This window comes from Bubalus bubalis, chromosome 8 (genome assembly GCF_019923935.1).
Source record: "Bubalus bubalis isolate 160015118507 breed Murrah chromosome 8, NDDB_SH_1, whole genome shotgun sequence".
In the NCBI taxonomy this organism is placed as follows: Eukaryota; Metazoa; Chordata; class Mammalia; order Artiodactyla; family Bovidae; genus Bubalus; species Bubalus bubalis.
The window spans coordinates 67,889,258-67,909,121 of record NC_059164.1 but is presented as its reverse complement, the minus strand read 5'-3'; the positions used below and the strand labels follow the sequence as shown (position 1 = coordinate 67,909,121).

Below are 19,864 nucleotides of genomic sequence, written 5' to 3'. Positions count from 1 at the left end.
TAAAAGAAAAAAAAAAATCACAACTCAGAAAATAACACACACACACATACACACGAAACTGAAAGTTTCCTCAGACAGTATTTATCCTTACTAAGTGTGCAGCACCCTATTTTCTTTTTTTTTTCTATTTTCTATTTCTTTCTTTCCTTATATTAAAAAATGCTGGTCATAACTTATAAATTGCAATAGCCAAGATGACCTTGACACATATTTCTGGTTCTAAAATTCCAGTGTTAAGATCTCATGCTATTTTATGCCATGGTTTTTCTCCATTGCTTCCTTTCACCAGAAGAAGTTTTGGGCAGTAAGCATCTCCTAAATTCAGGGGTGTTAAGGAGCGACAACTGAGGCAATGAAGTTGCCGCATCCCCCACTACTCTCCCAGGAATCCTCTGCCATGAGGTGGAGGAGGGGCGGGAGTTGCTCTCTGACCATCATTTTAAGGGGAGCAGGAAGTGAAAGAGATCCCCTTCCATCCAAGTCACAGAATCTCTGTCCTTTCTTGGCAACAAGTACTAGAGTGGTCTGAGGCTTTGCCAGTCTTAAGACATTTATTTTTACCAATTCCTTTGTCAGTCTTCTTTTGACTATTCTGAGGGCATTTGTACTGAACACAAAAGACTGTGGAGAAGAACATGTCAAAGCAATACTGTTGCTCTGTCACTGAATAAACCGAGGCCATTCAGAGTGCTTCACAGGCATACACTGTGAGCTCTTATTTTTAATACTGGACTATACTTGATTTACAGTGTTATGTTAATTTCTGCAGTACAGGAAAGTGACTCAGTCACATATACATTCTTTTTCATATTCTTTTCCATTATGTTTTATCACAGAATATTAAATACAGTTTCCTGTGTTATACAGTAGGACCTTGTTTATCTGAGTTGGTTTTTCTCATGATTATATTTTTACACTGACCTTGATCGCTCTGGGCCAAGCCAGAGGGAAAGGCAAATCTTTGGGAACCTGATTTGTCCTACATGAGTTTACCAGATCTCCACCATCTCCTTCCTGAGAGATTCGAAGAGGCTACGTTCAACTAGCCTCAAGGGCACAATTCAGGGCTCAAGGATGGAGCCAAGTGAATTGGCTCACAGAGGAATCAAACCCAGGACCTCAGATTTAATCCCAGGCTCCGGTCCTCTGAGCCAGCTTAAGTCCTGGAGCTCCCCTGGGTGAGGAAAGATGACTTACTACCAGTCTGCCAAGAACCGGCATGCAGGACTTATTCTGTTCACTATCTTGGTCTGTCAATGAGAAGAGTCAACAACAACTATTAACCAGGCACAGGCACCTAAGTAACAATATGGCTTATTAGGTTAATAAATTCAGGCCATTCAGAGCACTTTATAGACAAGAATCTGAAATATCACTCAGAAGGAGCCACAAATTGCCATCTTCCAGATGACGAAAGATGTTCCGAAAAAATATCCATTCACTTTTCAGCCCTGTCATCTTTCCAAAATGTACTATTATATAATAGAAAATACAGACTAAGTGAACAGAAATTCTAGGAGGCTGTGAGATGTTAAAGAGGCACAGCTACCATGAAAATGAAGCTACTTTCCAGTTTATAACATAATTCATTTCCCAGTTTATCCTCCAGGCTTGGCAGAAAATGACAATGTCCATTACTATGCCACATTTGTAGCTTTAGATAAAGGGCTTTTACATGGCAAAGGAGAAGCTTTCTAGTCTTGGCAAATCTTCCTTTTTTGATGATGCCAGGAAATAGGTCTTTATTGTGAGCCCTCCCCCACAAAAAAAGAGAAAAAAAATCCTCTTTGGAATATTTATTATTCATTTTAGGCAACACAGCCCTATAGATTATTTACAAATGTGTTAACTGGATTCTACTAAACTTTTAATTTGCAATTTACTTGCCAAGTACTATGTATTAGCTACCAATGGTATATTTATGTTTCTGCAATGCATGCTTATTATATAGCTATTCCAGAAACTCTGATTTATTAAAAAAATTTTTTAAATCCCAATTTTTATATTTGCAGTTACTTCATAATTTTAATTTTATGGTTTTAGTTTCCAAAAAGGGCTTATTCATCTCCCAGGGGGAAGAAAAAAACCTCCAGGCTGAGGTGTGCTGTCCACAGGTGGTGGTGGGAACCCACCTAGCCTGTCACAAACATCCCCAGGCAGGCGCCCTCTGGCAGTTCACTCACAACTGAGCTGTAACATTTTAATTATATGCTTTTAAAGTTAGTCATTTGTCAAGTTTTGTTAGCCTTACAAAAACAATTTAGGTATAACATAGCATATTCTAAATTATATGCATGTATATTACTGAAACCAAGTGGCTTTAATTAAACATTTTTCAAAGCCTGTTTCCTTTTAATGGCAGTGAAATACTGTTGGTAGCAACGGCATGCTCTGCCAAAATGAACTTCATCAAGGTGAATTTTAGGGAGACTGTCAACACAATAATGGCCTAGAAGTTTATGCAAAGTTCTTAAATTAGAAAGTGGCCATTTAAGGGTGTCATTTGGGGGCGTCTATTCAAGATATAGGATCATGACTGTGCTTCAAAAGCGTTATCCTAAACTGAATGCCTGGCACTGGTCCTGGCAATTGTTAGAGCCTTGGAGCAACACAGCACACTTCTGCCTGGCAGACAGAAACTGGAAAAGGATGGCCAACAGAAAAGCGTGTCGAGGTCCTTTCCACCCCCGAGTTTAAGATTCTAAGCAACTGTTTTCTTTCTTCTTTTACCTTTTTAAAACAGGATTTATTTTTTATCTTTTGGCTCTGGTGGGTCTCTGTTGCCGCGTGCGGGCTTCCTCTAGTCGCAGGGAGCAGAGGCTGCTCTCGTTACGGTGCACAGCCTTCTTCTTGTGGTGGCTTATCCTGTTGCAGAGCACAGGCTCCCGGTGTGCACAAGCTTCAGCAGCTGCAGCTCGTGGGCTCCAGAGCACAGGCTCAGGAGTTGTGGCCCAAGGGCTTAGTCGTTCCGTGGTGCATGGGATCTGCCAGGAACAGGGATCAAACCGGTGTCCTCGCACTGCAAGGTGGATTTTTAACCACTGGACCACCGGGGAAGTCCCCTATCCTTTTTTTTTTTTTTTTTAACATTTTAAAAATGTTATTTTAAAAAGTTTTTTTTTTGGCTATGCCCTGTGGCTTGCAGGATCTAAGTTTTGTGATTAGGTATCAAACTTGGGCTCCCTTCTGTGGAAGCACGGAGTTTAATCCTGGACTGCCAGGGTTAGAACCGCTTTCAAGTTAAACACTGTGATAAGGATTTTCACTAGGATCCAGTTATACAGCATAGAAAGAGCTCAAAATATCTTACATGGAAAATACCATTTCCACTATTTGCTATAAGAGAAACCCGCTTTACACTTATTTCATCTTGTTACTTGAAAATATTTTAATTTTGGAAAATATATCTATTTGAAAACTAAAAGTCCTCCCAGACCCAGGCTTCAAAAAGATATACCTTAGTTGGTAGGCCACTGACAGATGCCCTGTAGCTATTTTACTCAAAACTATTTTGACAAGAGGAAACACAATTTCCCTGAGAGTGACCTATTTTGGGGTCTGTAAGCATCTGAAACACCTTGGCTACCTCTTTTATTTTTTTGCCTGTAAAAAATAATAATGATTGGGTATCCAGGTAGAAAACACAGCAAGCACATCATGATTAGATCTCAAATTCCTATACAGTGGTCTCCCAACCAACTTTAGTTTCTTGGGGTGATTTGTTATGTTTTATTCTTCCATACCAAAGAGAGCCTGAGTTGGCTAGGTTAAAAAGAAAATTCAGTCCAGTGGAGTATGAAACACATCTTTGATCTGATGAGATCAAGCTAACTTGTTGCTGCTTTGATGACTATACATTGACACCAGCATCCCGATTTCCAAGGAGTGAGTCACTGAGTTTGGTGGTAAGAGGCTCAAGCTGCACAGCCAGCTTCCTCTCCTTGCCAGGTATCAGACAGGTCCCAGCAGCTTATTTCTCCCTTCCTGTCAGATACCACTTTGCTTTTAGTGCCTTTCCAAGGACTTTGAACAAAGCCCTGAGACAGATCCAGGGAGATTCTGTACCTGGATAGTCTTTTTAGCAAGAACAAATTAGCTTAAAGCATACTTTTTTTTTTTTTGCAGATTCTGCCTCTAATGCTGTGCAGCTGGGTGCGCCCGGGGATCCCTTTATTGTTAAAAGTAGACCCACATGGAAAAGACATTAAAATCAGTTTGCTGCTGTGATACCCACGAAGATGAAAGGGCTTCTCTGATTTTAATATGCTGTGTGTTAGATGGGAAGGAAAATGAAAAGGCTTCTTTGGAAACACACACATTTGGCTGGGCTACGAATTCATCAGGTGTTAAATCCCTGTCAGCTTCGCAGCAGAGGTGTGCGGCAGCACTGGGTGTCTGCTTGTTTGTGTTTTTAGTGGAATCCGTGCCGTTTTCCATGCTTACAATACGTGGCTCTCTTTAGCACTCCTATTTCGGTTCTGGTACTTGCTTCCAGAGGAAAATTAGTCAAAGTGTGTACTGATGGGAGCTGGCATACGAATGAGCTCTGGACCCTAGCTTAAAGAGACTGCATTCTTTTGGAGGGTAGGAGGTGTGCCCTTGAAAATAACTTTATCTTTTGATATTTCTTGACATTTTTGGGCCAGTGCAGAGACCCCTACTGGGACATAGAAAAAGCAACAATGATTGAGGGCCAAAACCACGCTGTGAACTACGTTTCTAGCATCAGGTGAAACATGCCTAAACATGATGTAAAGACTGTCAAGATTTCTTGTGGGAATTCTTAACAGTGGACATATTATTTTTGTTGAATTTGATTAAGCAATAACACAGTTACAGTAGAGATGAAATTCAGGTTTATAATTAAATGTGAATGGTTAAGCATGGTATTGCTAAAATGGCAGGCCTCAAAAATATTGTCACTAGAAGATAAGTTATTGATGGCCGTTACTGTAAATTCTAAGTCTGAAGATAAGCTGTTATTAACTGGCTTCCAATTACAGAAATAGAGTTCATTTAGAGTTCCAGAAGACATCCAGGGGCTGAAACTGGGCAGTGTTAGTTTTTAATTTTAAAAACCTAAATTTAAATTAAAAATTTAATATTTCTTTCTTGTAAAATTCTGTCTCATGGAAAGCATTTTGGATCTGGAAGATCCATATGCTATAATTTTCTATTAGAAACATTTTTAATCACCAACTAATTCTAATTGTGCCCCAGTGTCTGGCAACTAGTCCTTCTTCATTTAATAAGTGTAGCAATTGTTTTTACTTGACCACACTATTGTTTCTGTAGAGTTTAAAAGCTGAGAATAAAGGATTTCACTGTCTTTCTTCAATGGAGAGGAAATTCCAGAGATTTTCTTCTTCAAACTACTGCATGTATTTACTTCCCTTTTTCTTAAATGGCTTGTTTACAGTAGAGGAAATGCTCTCTGCTCTTTCAGGGAATGAGTGGAACTTGTGGGCTCCTTTTCCTCATTTCTGCCTGGGCCAACAATTTTTTTTTTTAACTGAGGTAAATACAATGCATAGATTTTAAGTGCCTAATTCAATGAATTTGATAAATGTACACCTTTGTAAAACTAACATCTCAATCAAGATACGGACTATATCCATCAGTCCAGAAAGTTCTCTGGAAGGGAGAGAACTTTTTCTTCCTGTTCCGAGAGTCAACTGCTGTTCAGATTTCCATTGTTACAGATCAGCTATCTCTACTTGAATTTCAAATGCACTCTTTTGTGTCTGGTTCCTTTCACTCAGTAAAATGTTTTTGAGACTCATTCATGGTTTTTTTCTTTTAATCACTAAATAGTATTCCATTGTACAGATAGATCACAATTTGTTTATCCACGTACTTGGAGACAGACTAGCTAATACTCAGGGCTACTGCAGATAACGCCGTCCTGTACATCCTTGCCCCTGTCTTCTGTGGACATATACTTCCATTCCTGTTGGGTAACTACGCAGTGTGGAACTGCTCAGCCAACATCACTTGTTTCTGAAGCCCTGGAGAACCTTTCTGAACCAGAGGTTTACGGAGAGACAGTATTAACATAAGTAGCTGTTTCCATCCCTAATTTTACCTCATTAATCCTCATGGGAAGGTAGGCATTGTCTCCAATGCATACATGAGGAGACCAAAGCTTGCAAAGGTTTAAGATCATCTATCTCTCAAACTGAAGAATAAAATTTGAATCCAGATCCCTCTGATGCCAAAAGCTCTCATCACTTTACCTCTATTCCCAGAGTTTCAGAAGATGCTCCAGAAAACTCCAGGTTTCCATAACTACCCCCCCCATCAACATCCTGGGTCTGCTTATGAATCCCCCGCAGTCCATAATGATCATGCTCTAAAACTGTTTGCCGTCAATCACTTCCCCCTGATCTCACCTGATTCCAACTCTTTAGGAATTTACATTGACTTACAATTTCTAAGACATTTTGTGGATGTGAATATATTGCTTATAACTGCCTTAAAACAGTATGGAAAGAATGGCCCATGAGTACCTCTATCTTATCTAACCAATAATCCATGCTAGTAATTTAGTCCATCTGCGTGTATGTCATGTTCATTGAGTATTTGCTCCACATGTGTATAACCTGCTTTTACTAAGAGACGTAAATTCTAATCCATAAGGGCTATACCTTCTGCTTTTTTGTACTCCCAGTACCTGGAACAATGATTATAACAAACTAGATGCTCAGTAAATTACATGAACTGAGAAGATGCCCAGTCTTGGTGCTCTGGACAACAGTGGCCACTCAACTGGGGATGACTGAACTTGGGCAAGGTTTCATTTAAATGAGCCTCAATTTCTTTTGTCTTTAAAGTGGGGTAAACAAACGGTGATTAAGTTTCTGTGAACTCTAAAGATAAAATCTACTAATATAGACTGGCACTGATTTGATTTGCTTTCTTCAAGTCAAAAACATGTTTTGTTTGGGAAGGTCTCTTGCAGGTGGTATAGTTGAGAAAAATACTTGTAATTACTATCTTGTTGCTGATATCCTACACTTTTGAGTTGTAAGAGATTATAAATAAGTAGCTGCATAGGACGGTGGGGAAGGAAGCAAAATTAGTGACAAGACTGGACCATAACTCTCAGGAAGCAGGATGAAGGTTTTACAAGTCAATCAATAAAGAAGATGAAAGGACAATGATTGGAACAAAGCAGTATATAAACAAACAAGAAAACAAGTCATAGGCCAGGAAAGGGTGTGTTGGTGACCCTGAATATAATGTAAGCCAGATAGAAAGCAACATGAAGTCATTCTCCAGCTTAAGTAAACACATTTATGTGAATAGGGAAATATAAATCAAGGCTACTTTCTCAATGGGAAGAGTTTAGGGAATGTTTTTTAGGCACTGTCCAGATATTCATCTCTTTAGGGCAGAATCCATTAGAAATACCAAATCCTGGCCTTAGGAATTAATTATAAGTAGGTCACAAAATTCAGTCAGGCTAAAATATTTAGCTTTTCTCCCTTTCCACTGTTAAATAGGACAGGATTGATCTCTCTGAGATTTTCCCTTCTGTTTCATTCTTTTCTTTGGGGTGGGGATTGGGGAATTATGTGAGTTTAGACCTTACTTTAGTTATTTTTTATTCCTTGAGATTCCCTCCCTTTAGTAAGGTTGTTTAGGTTTATTTTCTAAAAATAAAGGGATCGGGGGAGAGTTCACCTCAGCTCCATTCAGACAGAGCTTCTAAATGTTGAGCTAAATTTTGTCAGTTCTATTAATTGTGTGGCAGTAATTTCCATCTTAAGGGTAAAATTAATACTTTACTTTTTAAAATGATTTTGCTGTTTATTAGCAACTCCTGAGAGCTGCGAAGTTACAATCTGAGTAACTTATTGCCAAAGCCATAAGGGAGGGTTAAAGGTCTACTATCACGCCAAATAGCAGGAGACAGAGGAATAGGAAACGAAACATAATGTACAATAGGAACTAAAATTACAGATTAACAGATATAATTTGCTACTTCATGGTCATTATAGGCTGCTGAAACAAGAAAACAAAAAAATTGGTTTAATTTCCTTGGGTACTTTTCTCTGGTTTAATACTTGAATTTTTCCTCCCAAGTGGGCCAAAATATATATGCAAATATTTTCCAGGAGAGACTATGCAGTGCTATTATAACCAGAAATTCAGCCAACTCTTTCCACGGCTTCTCCATTAAGACATAAGCAAGCATCTGTTCAGTCCCATTGGACTCACGCTTGGAGGCTAAGCAAGTAGATTACAGTAACCTTTCTCCTAGCAAACTGGAAATAGGCTAACCTAGGCAAGAAAACACACAGCTCTGACAAGATGGGACCCAGCATTTAAAAGCAGTGGTTTCCCACCTCTGGCTGTAGGTTAGAATTCCCTAGTAAGAGCTTTAAGAAAAGTCTCAATGCCTGATCCATCAACTGAGTAAGAGTCTCAGAGTGGAGCCCAGGCAAAGGGAGGTTTAAGACTCCCACCATGACCAATTTCAGGATGAGCTTTAACAACTGGTCTGCAAGCCTGAATAATTAACAACTGACTGCCTGGAGTCAGCTCCAACTCACCCTTGAAAAAAACCTTGAGTAAACTAAATCAATTAAGTTCTTCAAGTTCTGATCTGCTATCTGAATGGTGAAGTGGGTTAAAAGTGAGGGTTACTGTGAATAAAGGTAAACCACAGTTCCAATAACTTAATCACTTTGGTGTTTTGGGTTTAGAAGTGTCAAGTTAGCAACTGAGGCAGCTAAGTGGCTGAAGGTCTAAAGAGTTTTTAAAAAGGTATTAACATTACCATACGTAAATTAGATAGTCAATGGGAGTTTGACATATGACATATGGCACCCAAAGTAGGTGCTCTGTGACAACCTGGAGGGATGGGGTGGGCAGAGAGGTGGGAGGGGGTTCAGGATGGAGGGGACACAGGTATGCCTATGGCCGACTCATACTGATGTATGGCAAAAAACATTACAATGTTGTAAAGCAATTATCTTCCAATTAAAATAAATTTTTAAGAGGTATTAATCTGTACATGGGAATTAATAATGTTGTTTCAGTGGGGCTGGTGCTAGGATTAAGTAATCATACATAAAGCATACAGTAAGCATACATAGTAAAAAATCTAGGTTGCCTTTCCTCAGTAGTTATTACTACTTTTAAAGGAGAATGGTATGAATTGTTTTAACACTTTATTTTCAGTGAATTCAATCATGTTTATCTTCACTTTTAATATATATGTTTTTAATTTAAGTATAGCTGATTTACAATGTTGTGATACTTGAATTTTCCCCCCAAATGGGCCAAAATATATATGCAAATATTTTCCAGGAGAGACTATGCAGTGCTGTTATAACCAGAAATCCAGCCAACAGTTTCCAGCAAAGTGATTCAGTGATACACACACACACACACACACACACACACACACACACATATATATAGATCTTTTTTATTTTCAGATTCTTTTTGGTATAGGCTATTACAAAACACTGAGTATGCTTCCCCGTGCTACACAGTTGACTATATATTTTATACATAGTAATCACATATATCTTTAATTTATCTCTATAATTTAAATCAGGGGTTGGCAACTATGGCCTATGGACCAAATCTGTAAATAAGGTTTCACAAAAACTTTCAGTTTTATAGAACACAGAATGTCCACTCGTTAGTGTAGTTCTATAGCTGCTTTTACTGCTATGGTGGCAGAGCTGAGTAGCTGAAACAGAGACCCCTGTGCCTTCATAAAAAACAATGATGACCCATGATTTAAACCATTCAAAGCTTTTCTTAAATGAACACTAAAAAATACATTAAAAAAGAATACAAAGCAAAGACAGGAAATGAAAAAGTTGAGAAAAGAAAATTTCTCTAGAGTTTTAGAAATTACAAAATAAATCTTTAATTCTAAGAATTCCTAAGACATACTTGAAACTCTATGATGAAACTGAGATCTGATTCTGTCTAGTTAAGATGGTATATTTTAAAGAATACTTTATAAATGAACTTTCCTGCAAGATGACTATTACTTCTGCACCAGGAATGCATCCTGAATATGAAACTTGGAAGAGTGAATTTAGGAGGTAGAAACATGGAAAATTATTTATAACCTGGCAATGAAAGTGACTGAAACCACATTAGTCAGGCAAAATAAGCTGATCTCTCTAACTACAGGTAAAATAACATTTCAAACATTGAAAAATGTACACAATCAAAATTGTACAGGGTAGGGGTTTAAGAAACCATTTCCCCTGCTAATTTTTGATGTTTACATGGAATGTTCTTCAAGCAGCAAATAACTTACCAATGATCTTGACAGATTGAAAATGATACATCTTTACCACAACATAAATTAATTCTCTCAGTGGGAAATTGCTAAAATAGACAAGGTGTCAGAAAGATTTCTTTATGTCTGAAGGAGAGGAAATGATTCCATTTCTTCCAAACATTCTTACATGAAAAATAATAAACTCTCACTTTTAAACTGTCTTTATTTTCATGGGGTTCTAAAACTCCCATTACTAATTGGGGTAGTCATAGTTATCTGGTACTGGCCATGAGTCAATCCTTATTAAGTCAGGTATAAAACATACCCAGGTATAATACTATCCCCATAATTCACATGTCATATGAATAAATATTCATAGAAATACTCAGAAAAGAGAATTGAAGAATCACACTACATTCTCATGGCATTCCTTAGATTTACCAGTAAATGTTAGCAGAAGTCCTGGAAAGTAAATCTTCACAGAAAGAAATGTAAGAGAAACATGGTGGTCTATCTCAGGGAAGGGAAAAATGCCCACACAAATGAATCCAATTCATCCTGTATAGAATGATCTCCAATTCTATTTCTGAAACAGCTAGTTGAAAACTGGACCACAGGGATGAACATTTACTGAATGTTTAATGCATGTGTATGCTATCACATTTAACTCTCACACAAAAACCTAAATAATGGGTATTAACAGTGATCTGTAAGGGGCAAAGTTCAGGTAGGAACTCTGTCTGCCTCCCACACCTATTCTGTGTTCAAAATGCCCAATCCTGATGGAACACAGGGTACCCTCTCAACCATGAGCCCACCGAGATGCCCCTAGAAAAAGAGCTCCTATAGTCAGAGTGACGAGTTTGAAAGTTTTCTAAATCCTCCGCTTGGAGACTAACAATGTATTAAACCCATCACACTTTCCCAAACTTATTAGGGAACCCTTTTCCTCAACTTCCATTTTGTGAAAGTCATATTTTGAAGCACACTTTGAGAAACAGGATTGCCACCACCTCCCTTGATGGGAGCTGGATAAAAGAGAAATACATAAACTCTAAGAGAAAATAAACATTTTCATCTACCATTAAGGGGCGATACTACTGAGAGGGTGATGGCATGATTCTGAATGGCTTCTTCCTGCTTTTAGAATCTTTAATAACACCCTCAGAGCCCCGGGCCCTGCAGACCTCCTTGGCCTCATCTAACAAACACCTCACCACCAATTGGTCTACCTTCAGTAACCTGGGACCTGCCAGGTTCCCCTTCATGGAGCCTTTGAAAAATGCTGTCCCCTTAGCTGGATGCTCCTTCTCTCCCTCTTGGGGAGGTCTTTCCTGATTCTGTCAAACCTCTCTCCCATCACTGAGTTACAATGTTATAGTTATTGGTGTATTTCTTTGATGAATACCTGTCTATGCCCCTACAGGAGTGAGGGGAAATATAATCTCTGTTCTCAGATGGGAAAAAGAAGAGGAGGGACTTTTCCAGCTTCTTTCTACCATCTTCTATCACTGACTAGTGGATCTCTGACTTGGGAGAAGGTTCTGTGCTGCTCAGCTCTGTGCCTGGGCACACGCTGGTCTGCTCCTACACAGGCAAGCTTAGGAGGAACGTTCGGGAATAAGTTCAACTCAGGGAAGACAACCTAAGAAGTCAGTTGTTATAGATCCTAGCTTTATTCTGCAGTTTAGCCTTATGCAGTAATAAAGTTGATTTTACTTTTTACCTTTGAGTCTTATTTTTCAAATTGCTTCCATTTGGGAGGTGAAGACAAGAAAGAGTGTTCTTGTTGGCCCACTAGAATGCCATCATCTTCTACTATACCTCAGCCCATCAGAAAGAACATGACTGGTCTCCTTGGGTTCACTACTGTAACTCAGGCCTGGCGCTAAGAGGGACTCTAAGTTTTAAAAATTGATCATTCTATCACAGAAAACCTTTTAAACAAGCAAATCTAGGGAGAATGGTATGATGATAACCCCCTATGTATATATCACCCAGCTTCAACAATAATCAACACATGGCAATAATCAACACAATCGATCTTGTTTGATCTATTTCTCCACTTGATTGAAGCAAACCCAAGACACTGCATCACTTTATATGTAACAAATGGTAAAGGCTTGAAAACATGTCTATAAAACCATTATCACATGCACATTATAAATGATAACTTATTAACTATATCCTTAATAATAAATAGATGAATGAATCAACAAAGGGTCAAAGAAGAGGTGGATCTCAAGCAAGATCTGTGCCCGGCCCCCAGTACAGCACGCACGCATGCACGCGTGCACACACACCCCCCCTTAAGGGCCAACCTACTTACCAGTCGGGGTGCTGCTGCGGAATGAAGAGGAGGGGGTGATGGGCGGGGTCACTGGGGGAGTAAGGCTTCCGCTGCTGTGGCGAGGTGGCGTGGACACATTCCCTCGAGACACGGAGCTGGACAAAGTCAGCGAGAGCTTTGGCTGGATCTTCTTCTTCAGAGACTCCTGCTCTCGGCGGGCAGCATCCGTCATGAATCTGTAAGTGGAAGAGACCGTTTGTGAATAACCCATTTACAGAGCAGGAGGAATTATGACTGCTAACCTGAATGAGACAGATGCTCCACCCTGGAGTACGGACTTGTTCACAGGTCAGTCCCAACTTCAAAAACTCAGAACAGCTGCCCTGTTCCTACATGATAGAATTATCTTCTAGCTCCTGAAAGTTCCCTGGGCCAAGCCCCCGTCCTCACTACAGTGCCTTCAGCTACAGGACTGCCTGGAAGGTCCTCTCAATCCTCAGAAAGTACACCTGCTCTCAAAGTCCCCCCACCACTGTCAACTAGAGAGGACTTCCTTCATCTGCAGGTTGGCAGTATTTATTGTTTGTGCCACTGAACATACATGGCTTCATGAGGACTCTGATTCTTTTTTGTACTCTGGATTCTCAAACAGGTATCTAGCTTTTTAACACTTTCTTGGTTGCTTAAAGGTCTTGTCTCCCCAGCAACTAGCTGAAAAGAAAGGACTTAAGTCCCTATAATCGTTACTAGCATGCTGCCAAGCACATCTTAGCACACATTTATCAAATGACCAAACAATTCTGCCCAAGAAGATTCAATAAGAGGGAACAAGCACAGTACAAGGAAGATCACTGAGAAAGATCTGTTTATGTCATGATTTTATTACTCATAAAAGGGAAAGGTGACTTCTTTCGATAGTTTCACTTTGGAAACTTCAAAGTTACATTCTTTCAACACATCTCTTAAGTTAGTAATATTCAAGCTTTGTTCTTTTCTCCCTGTTTAATCTAGCATTTTATGAATTCATATAATGAAATTCAAAACCACTTATGAAATGGTATTTCCTCCCTAAACAGCAAATGTTGACTACATTTTTTGAAAATTGGGATGGAAAGTCTAGTGAATAGGGTTTATGAAAATATTTATGTAAATAAAGCATACACTCATGCCCACCACCTACGCTCAAAACCAGATCATAACCATACCTCTCAAGGCCCCTCTGTACCCCACCCTCCCATCAACTGTGTTTTGACTATTTTAATACAATTCATCATCAACTAATACCATTGTGCTTGCTGCTGCTGCTGCTAAGTCACTTCAGTCGTGTCGGACTCTGTGCGACCCCATAGACGGCAGCCCACCAGGCTCCCCCGTCCCTGGGATTCTCCAGGCAAGAACACTGGAGTGGGTACCATTGTGCTTAGACATGGTATTTTACCCAACACATTTCACATTCTGCGTACAGAATTCCTTTATATTCGTCTTCATTACACTACGGCATTTTAGAAGTCAATAGATAGTTCTCATGCCTGGGTAAAAGTTTCCAGTTGCTCAAACACACAATGAAACAATATTCCAATAGTGTTAGTGTCTTAAAATGTCTACTTTTACACTTGGAACATGGATGGCATATTTCTTGAAGGGCTTTTGCAATATAATCTATACGTATAAACTGGATTTTATATGTTGAACCCAACTGTAATAAACTTGTATGCTTTGTCTTGAGCTCTTACGTTTTTGTGCTACAAGATGGTGTTGACTGAAAAGGGAGAAAGGAATGACAATGCAAACCAGAACTGTTTGCACTCGGTAGCCAGGTATTCATTTATTTTCAGATATAAAGTTGGTTCTACTGCTCTTAAAACTGCTTTTTTCTCTTCTCATAAACCTCTACACTTAAAATATGGACTGTAAAGTAAGGAACTAGTGCTTTCTTTTATTATTTTAAGTACGACTGCTAACTGCACAATGCTGAGCTTCTTCAGGTGGGCACGCAGTGTACCGGGGAGTGGCCAAAAATCACAGGCTAAACATGTTGCTTGTTCTAGGAAGGCCAAGTGTTCTTAGCATAGGTAATTCAAGTTAGTTTTTAAATAGTAAAAAAATATAGATAGACATGCTATGGAGTAGAATGAAAAATAAACATCTTGCATCTTAGTTAAGAGCACGGGACTTGGAGTCAGGCAAGCCTGTCTTCAAATCCTGGCTGTGCTACTTACAGATGTGACTTAAGGCAAGTCAATGATCCTCTAAACCTCAGCTTTATTCTCTGTAAAATGGGACAAGAAACTGTGTAACAGCGAAAGGGCTAACACATCCCTTTTTCCTTTATGCAAGAGGTTTTGATTAACTCTGGTAACCTGCCAAGATGGTAAATCAAAGATGCTACTGGGCAGCGCTGCTTATAAGACTGACCCCCTGACTGGTTAAGTGGCGTCTGGCCTGGGAGGAGCTAGAAACCATCTATACATAGCTGATAGGAAGCAGGAGCTTTGGGCTTCCAGAGCATGGCGATCCTACACCTGAACATGGCCCCTGCAGGGAATGGGGAACGTGCCCAGGGAGTGTTATAAAAGCTTTGATTCCAGGGAAGCTCCCACCTCTGCCCAAGGGGCACCTTCTACCCGCATTTGGACAGACTGCCATTGTGTACCAGTGAGAGCTTCATAGAAGGCGTGACATGGCCCTGCTGGTGGGCAGGCTCTACCTTTTATCTCTCTGAAAAGACCCAGAAACCATGATGGTCCCGGATCATCTTGAGAGGCTGTTCATGGTCAAGGAAGGTCACCTGCTAGTGGACCGGCCAACAACAGTGCTGACTTATGAGGATATTGTGAGGATTAAACAAGGCGGCAGTGCCTGTCATGTAGGAAGTGACTTTGTTACAGAATGCTTCATAAATGTGGTTTTTCCTGTATGTTCTGTCTACCTTACTCCAAGTTTCTTGAGGATGCGCTGCATGTTTATGGCTCTGAAAGCACCACGTTCGTGCCTCATGCATAGCTTACAAGACTGGGAATCAGGTCAGAGAGTGCACAGAGTGTGTCAGCAAGACAGTCTTGCAAGAGAGAGAGACGCAGAGAGAGAGAGGTTAGCAGTGTCTTCTCTTACTCTGGTTAAAAAGTATCAATAGCTCATGGTTTTTATTGTAAAATAAATACTCTCCTACAGCTCAGATATAAAAACAACTATAAACAACCACAACAACGTGCACACACATATCCCTCGCCTTCACCCCCTCATGGGTTTGGTCAGCTACGGACAGCCATTTATTTTTGGCTTGTATCTGCTAAGTGCTTTCTAGAAGCGAGAACGAGGCACCATGTTAAAAGCATTAAACATGAAACTCATAAAACACTTCTGCCAATCCTTCTCTCCCTTCACCCTCCCTCCTTCTCCCTTGGATTGGTGGTTATGAACTTGCAGCTATACCCATAAATCAAGGCAACCTCACTATACCAAGATACACAGCTGCAGAATTTATTCCCGGTGACAACATACACACGGAAGGGCATAAAAATGCCTGTAGAACACTGGATAAAATTCGCCAGTTTCTCCCTGGTGGTTTTGCACTGTTCCTCTTTCACTTATCACCCATGACTTTACCTATTTTTTGGAGGCTTATTTAAACCCTGAACTTTTCAAGCAGTGTTCCATCAGTATAGCTGTTTGTCAAAAGATGGGTGAATTTCCAATGGCAAAAACCACTTGGGGAGACAAGTTAATAAAGGACCTGATGAGGCAGAATGAATAAAGGTTGTCTGTGACTGTGGTCTAGACTGGACTCAAGTAAGTTGGCTCCAAGCATTTTCCACCTTCAGGGGCAGCTACACTGTGACATCCTTGAAGGATCACAGCCTAGACTGTTCCATCATCAGGGTTAGACACGTTCTGCTGTATTCCTAGAGGAGATGGAGTTCAGGCTTGGGAAGTCACACCACCCTGCAGGCTGATGAGTTTTTCCCAGTGGATTCTGACATGATTGGTGATCTTTCCCAAAGCCCTGAGTAACTGCAGCCAACATGGGGTTTAGAGCAGGAAGGAAGCTGGGTGAGACAGATCGCCTTGTCTAGCCCCCTCATTTTTCTTGGTAACTGGGAAATGAGGTGAAGGGGCCTGTGCAAGGTCACTTTGCTGGCTGATGGCAAAGCTGGTATCTGAGAAGTCAAGCCTTAGGACTGAATCAAAAGCTCCTGTTCTGCCAGGCTGCCTCCTGCACATCAAGGAACTCTGAGCTTTCTTGTTTTTGCTGCAGAGTCATGGTTTTCAAAGCTGAAAGGGGTTAAAGAGCTGAAGCTTAGGGCCTGGGAAAATGCAGGGGTTTATTTGTTGGAAGTGGGGCAACCATTAGAGTAGAGGTCTTTATTCTCTCAGCATCCAAGTTCTGCTGTGTTGCGCCCCTAGGTTCTTGGGGTCTTGGATTTGTAGCCTCGCTGGGCTGTGATATGGGGAAGGCTAGCTGTGCACACCTTCCTGAATTCTTTCTGCTTTGCAATGGGAACTGTTCTGGTCTTGTAGCAGTAGTGTGCTAGTGTGGGCTTATGCTGGCTTGTGAGAGCTGATCATTAAATTTTTAGGGATTTAGGCCATTTGTTAAATATACCCATTATCAAAAATTAAATCATGTGAAGTTAAAATTAAAACAAGTATATTAAAAACAAAGATAACAATACTCAAGATTTATTAGTTCTTATTTTCTTCCATTTTACTATTATCTATGCTATTGAGGTTATTTACATTAATAAAGTTGTATCTGTTTGGTAGAATTACTATATGATGCTATACAGCACGTTACTTCCCTACTCTGTGCAGTGATGTAATGTTGGTAGCCTGAAATTGGCCATGATGGAGTACGTACACCATGGAAATTGGCAAATATTACAAATTGGGGTTTTTCCCCCCACCTCAAGAGTCAACTGTTAAACATTTACCAATATACCTACAGTTATTATTATTATTTTAATGTGGGGGAAAAAGCATTTGAACCAGGCTCCTTGCCTACCTACTAAAGGAGCTAATCAGGGAAGCAATGAAGGATGGATAAGGAAAGTTTCTTTTCCTTTTTAAAAGTATAAAAATAAGACCTCTCATTAAAGAACACTTATAGAAGATTTTTCATGGATTTGTCACTTGTGCTTAAAAACATTTTAAAAATCTGGTAGTACACACACAAATTGACTGTACATATTTTAAAGCACAGTTTAAGGAAGAATAAAATGACAATCCATGTACTTACTACTCAGCTTATGAAAAAATTTTTTATCAGAACATTGGAAATTTGCAGATACAACTACAGTTGATTTTTCAGGGTATTTTCCTTCTGGTATTACTTTTCTACACATAAAGAGAACTGGATATTTCTTAAAGGGAAAAAAAGTCACTTGAGGGTTCATTCACTGTTGACTAACAGCCTGGAAATCTGTGGTCAGGCAAAGTCATGTTTTCATTTTGAAACTGAAACTGCCATAAGATTAATTTTAACTCTCCTACAAATCAGAAATGCCCAAGTTACTTTAATTTAATATGGTCATTTGTAGTAATATTTGTTATTGCTTGGGGAAGTACATATTCCTTAAGTAAATTTTCAAGACTCCATTATAAATCTTTTAAATCCTTAGACCACAATGTTCATTCAGTCTGACATGTTAAACGTGGAAACATGAATGTAACACCACAGGGGGAAAATGTCAAATTGCTGGTCCATGGAGACCAGTTTCAACCACAAACTCAGGAAATTTACAGAGTTGGCTGGAGCCTGGGCAGGTCCCCTGCTGCACCTCACTCTCGGGCCAAACACCTGAGCCCAAGTGTCTTGCTGGTGCAAAACCACTCAGCTTCCACCGGCTCTGGAGAACCCAGCGATGGAAGTGACCACTCGGAACTCGAGTCCCTCTCAGAAGAACTTGAAAAGGATCCAAGTTCTGAGATGCACGGTGTGGTTTCATTGTTATTATAAGACGCTGGAGAGGGCGTGTGGTCCAGACGCCCCAAGCTGTGTGTCAGCGGGCTTGCTCTGGAGTGAAGAAGCGGGTGACCTCCAGAAGCCCCAGTGCTCCCCTTGTTCTGCCCCTGATTTTTCTTCTTGTTAAAACTGAGGAGTTTCAGTTTTATGGGTAAAAGGAATATATCACCTCTAGGTTCCTTCCCGGCTCCAATAGTCCATGATTTCAGCAGCAGCATTGGGCTGTGTTTCCCAAACTTTTCTTTGGCCTCAATCTAAGAAAGCTTGCACACACATATGTATAATTAGGTCCACAATCTGTAATTTTGAAATCTCCAGAGCTCTGAAAGTTGGGAAATTTCTAATGTTCAACAGCAAAATTCATGAGGAAACCACCGTGATGTGAACTACATAAAAGCTGTTCATATGCTTTATTTATTGTATTTAGTGTGAATATTCATATACCTCACTGAGTAAACATAAATGTGTGTGATTACATGGGGCTGCCCTGCCGGTAGGGAGAGTTATCTAATAGGCAGTATTTGCAGTGTACTGTCTTTCTGAAATTACAACAATTTTGACTTGTGCAACATGTTTGGGTGAAAAGATAAAGAAATTTTATGTAAGCATCTGAAACAAAAATTTCATGAAATAATCCTTATGATATGTGATACACTCTGATATTTTTCTATTCTATTTCATTTTAACCAAATATCCTGGTCACAACCTCCACATTAATTTCTTGACTAACAGGTGATAACCTGTAGATTAACTGGTGATAGACTACAGTTTGAAAATATTCGTGTAGCAGAAAATATTCGTGTAGCGATGGGCTTTGTAGGGAGACTGTTCAGATGCTAATTTCTCCTCTATGTTCTCCAGCTGTGTGACCTTGGGCATGTTACCTAATCTCTCTATGCCTCAGTTTTCTTACCCATAAATGCTAAAAATAATAAGGACTGCTTTACAGAATGCAAAGATGAAGTGAATTAATACATGTAAAGCACTTGGAACAGAGCCTGGTACTCGGTGTTTGACAAACATCGTGTGAATGACTCTTGTTCAGGAAATCCTAACTCACAAATCTTTCATCTCTCAATGTAACATCAGCGATTTATTGACATTTTAACAGTTACTTCTGAGCTAAACTATTGAGTATTATAGGATACGTACTGCCATCATGAGTTCTGCTGATTCTGAAAGTAATGAACCACCTTCACTGATTCTGCATGCATTGATTAAATGACTGCTTCCATCATAGGTAAATTTGAAAAAGGTGGTCACAGTAACCAGAATACAAACAGAAAGCTCCTCTCCTTTAAGGACAACATGCTGGAAGCCGGGGCATCTATAAAGCCTCACGCCTCCTCTTCTT

General features: G+C 39.8%; 1 protein-coding gene across 4 annotated transcripts in view; it reads right to left on the bottom strand.

The window, feature by feature from the left end:
* Positions 1-19,864, bottom strand: part of JAZF1 (JAZF zinc finger 1) — a 331,823-nt gene that overhangs the window by 31,351 nt on the left and 280,608 nt on the right. For all 4 annotated transcript variants that reach the window (XM_006066077.4, XM_044946710.2, XM_044946709.2 and 1 more), the window contains exon 3: positions 12,588-12,784. In XM_006066077.4, coding sequence (XP_006066139.1) covers positions 12,588-12,784 — 197 coding nt within the window. The remainder of the gene's footprint in view (positions 1-12,587; positions 12,785-19,864) is intronic.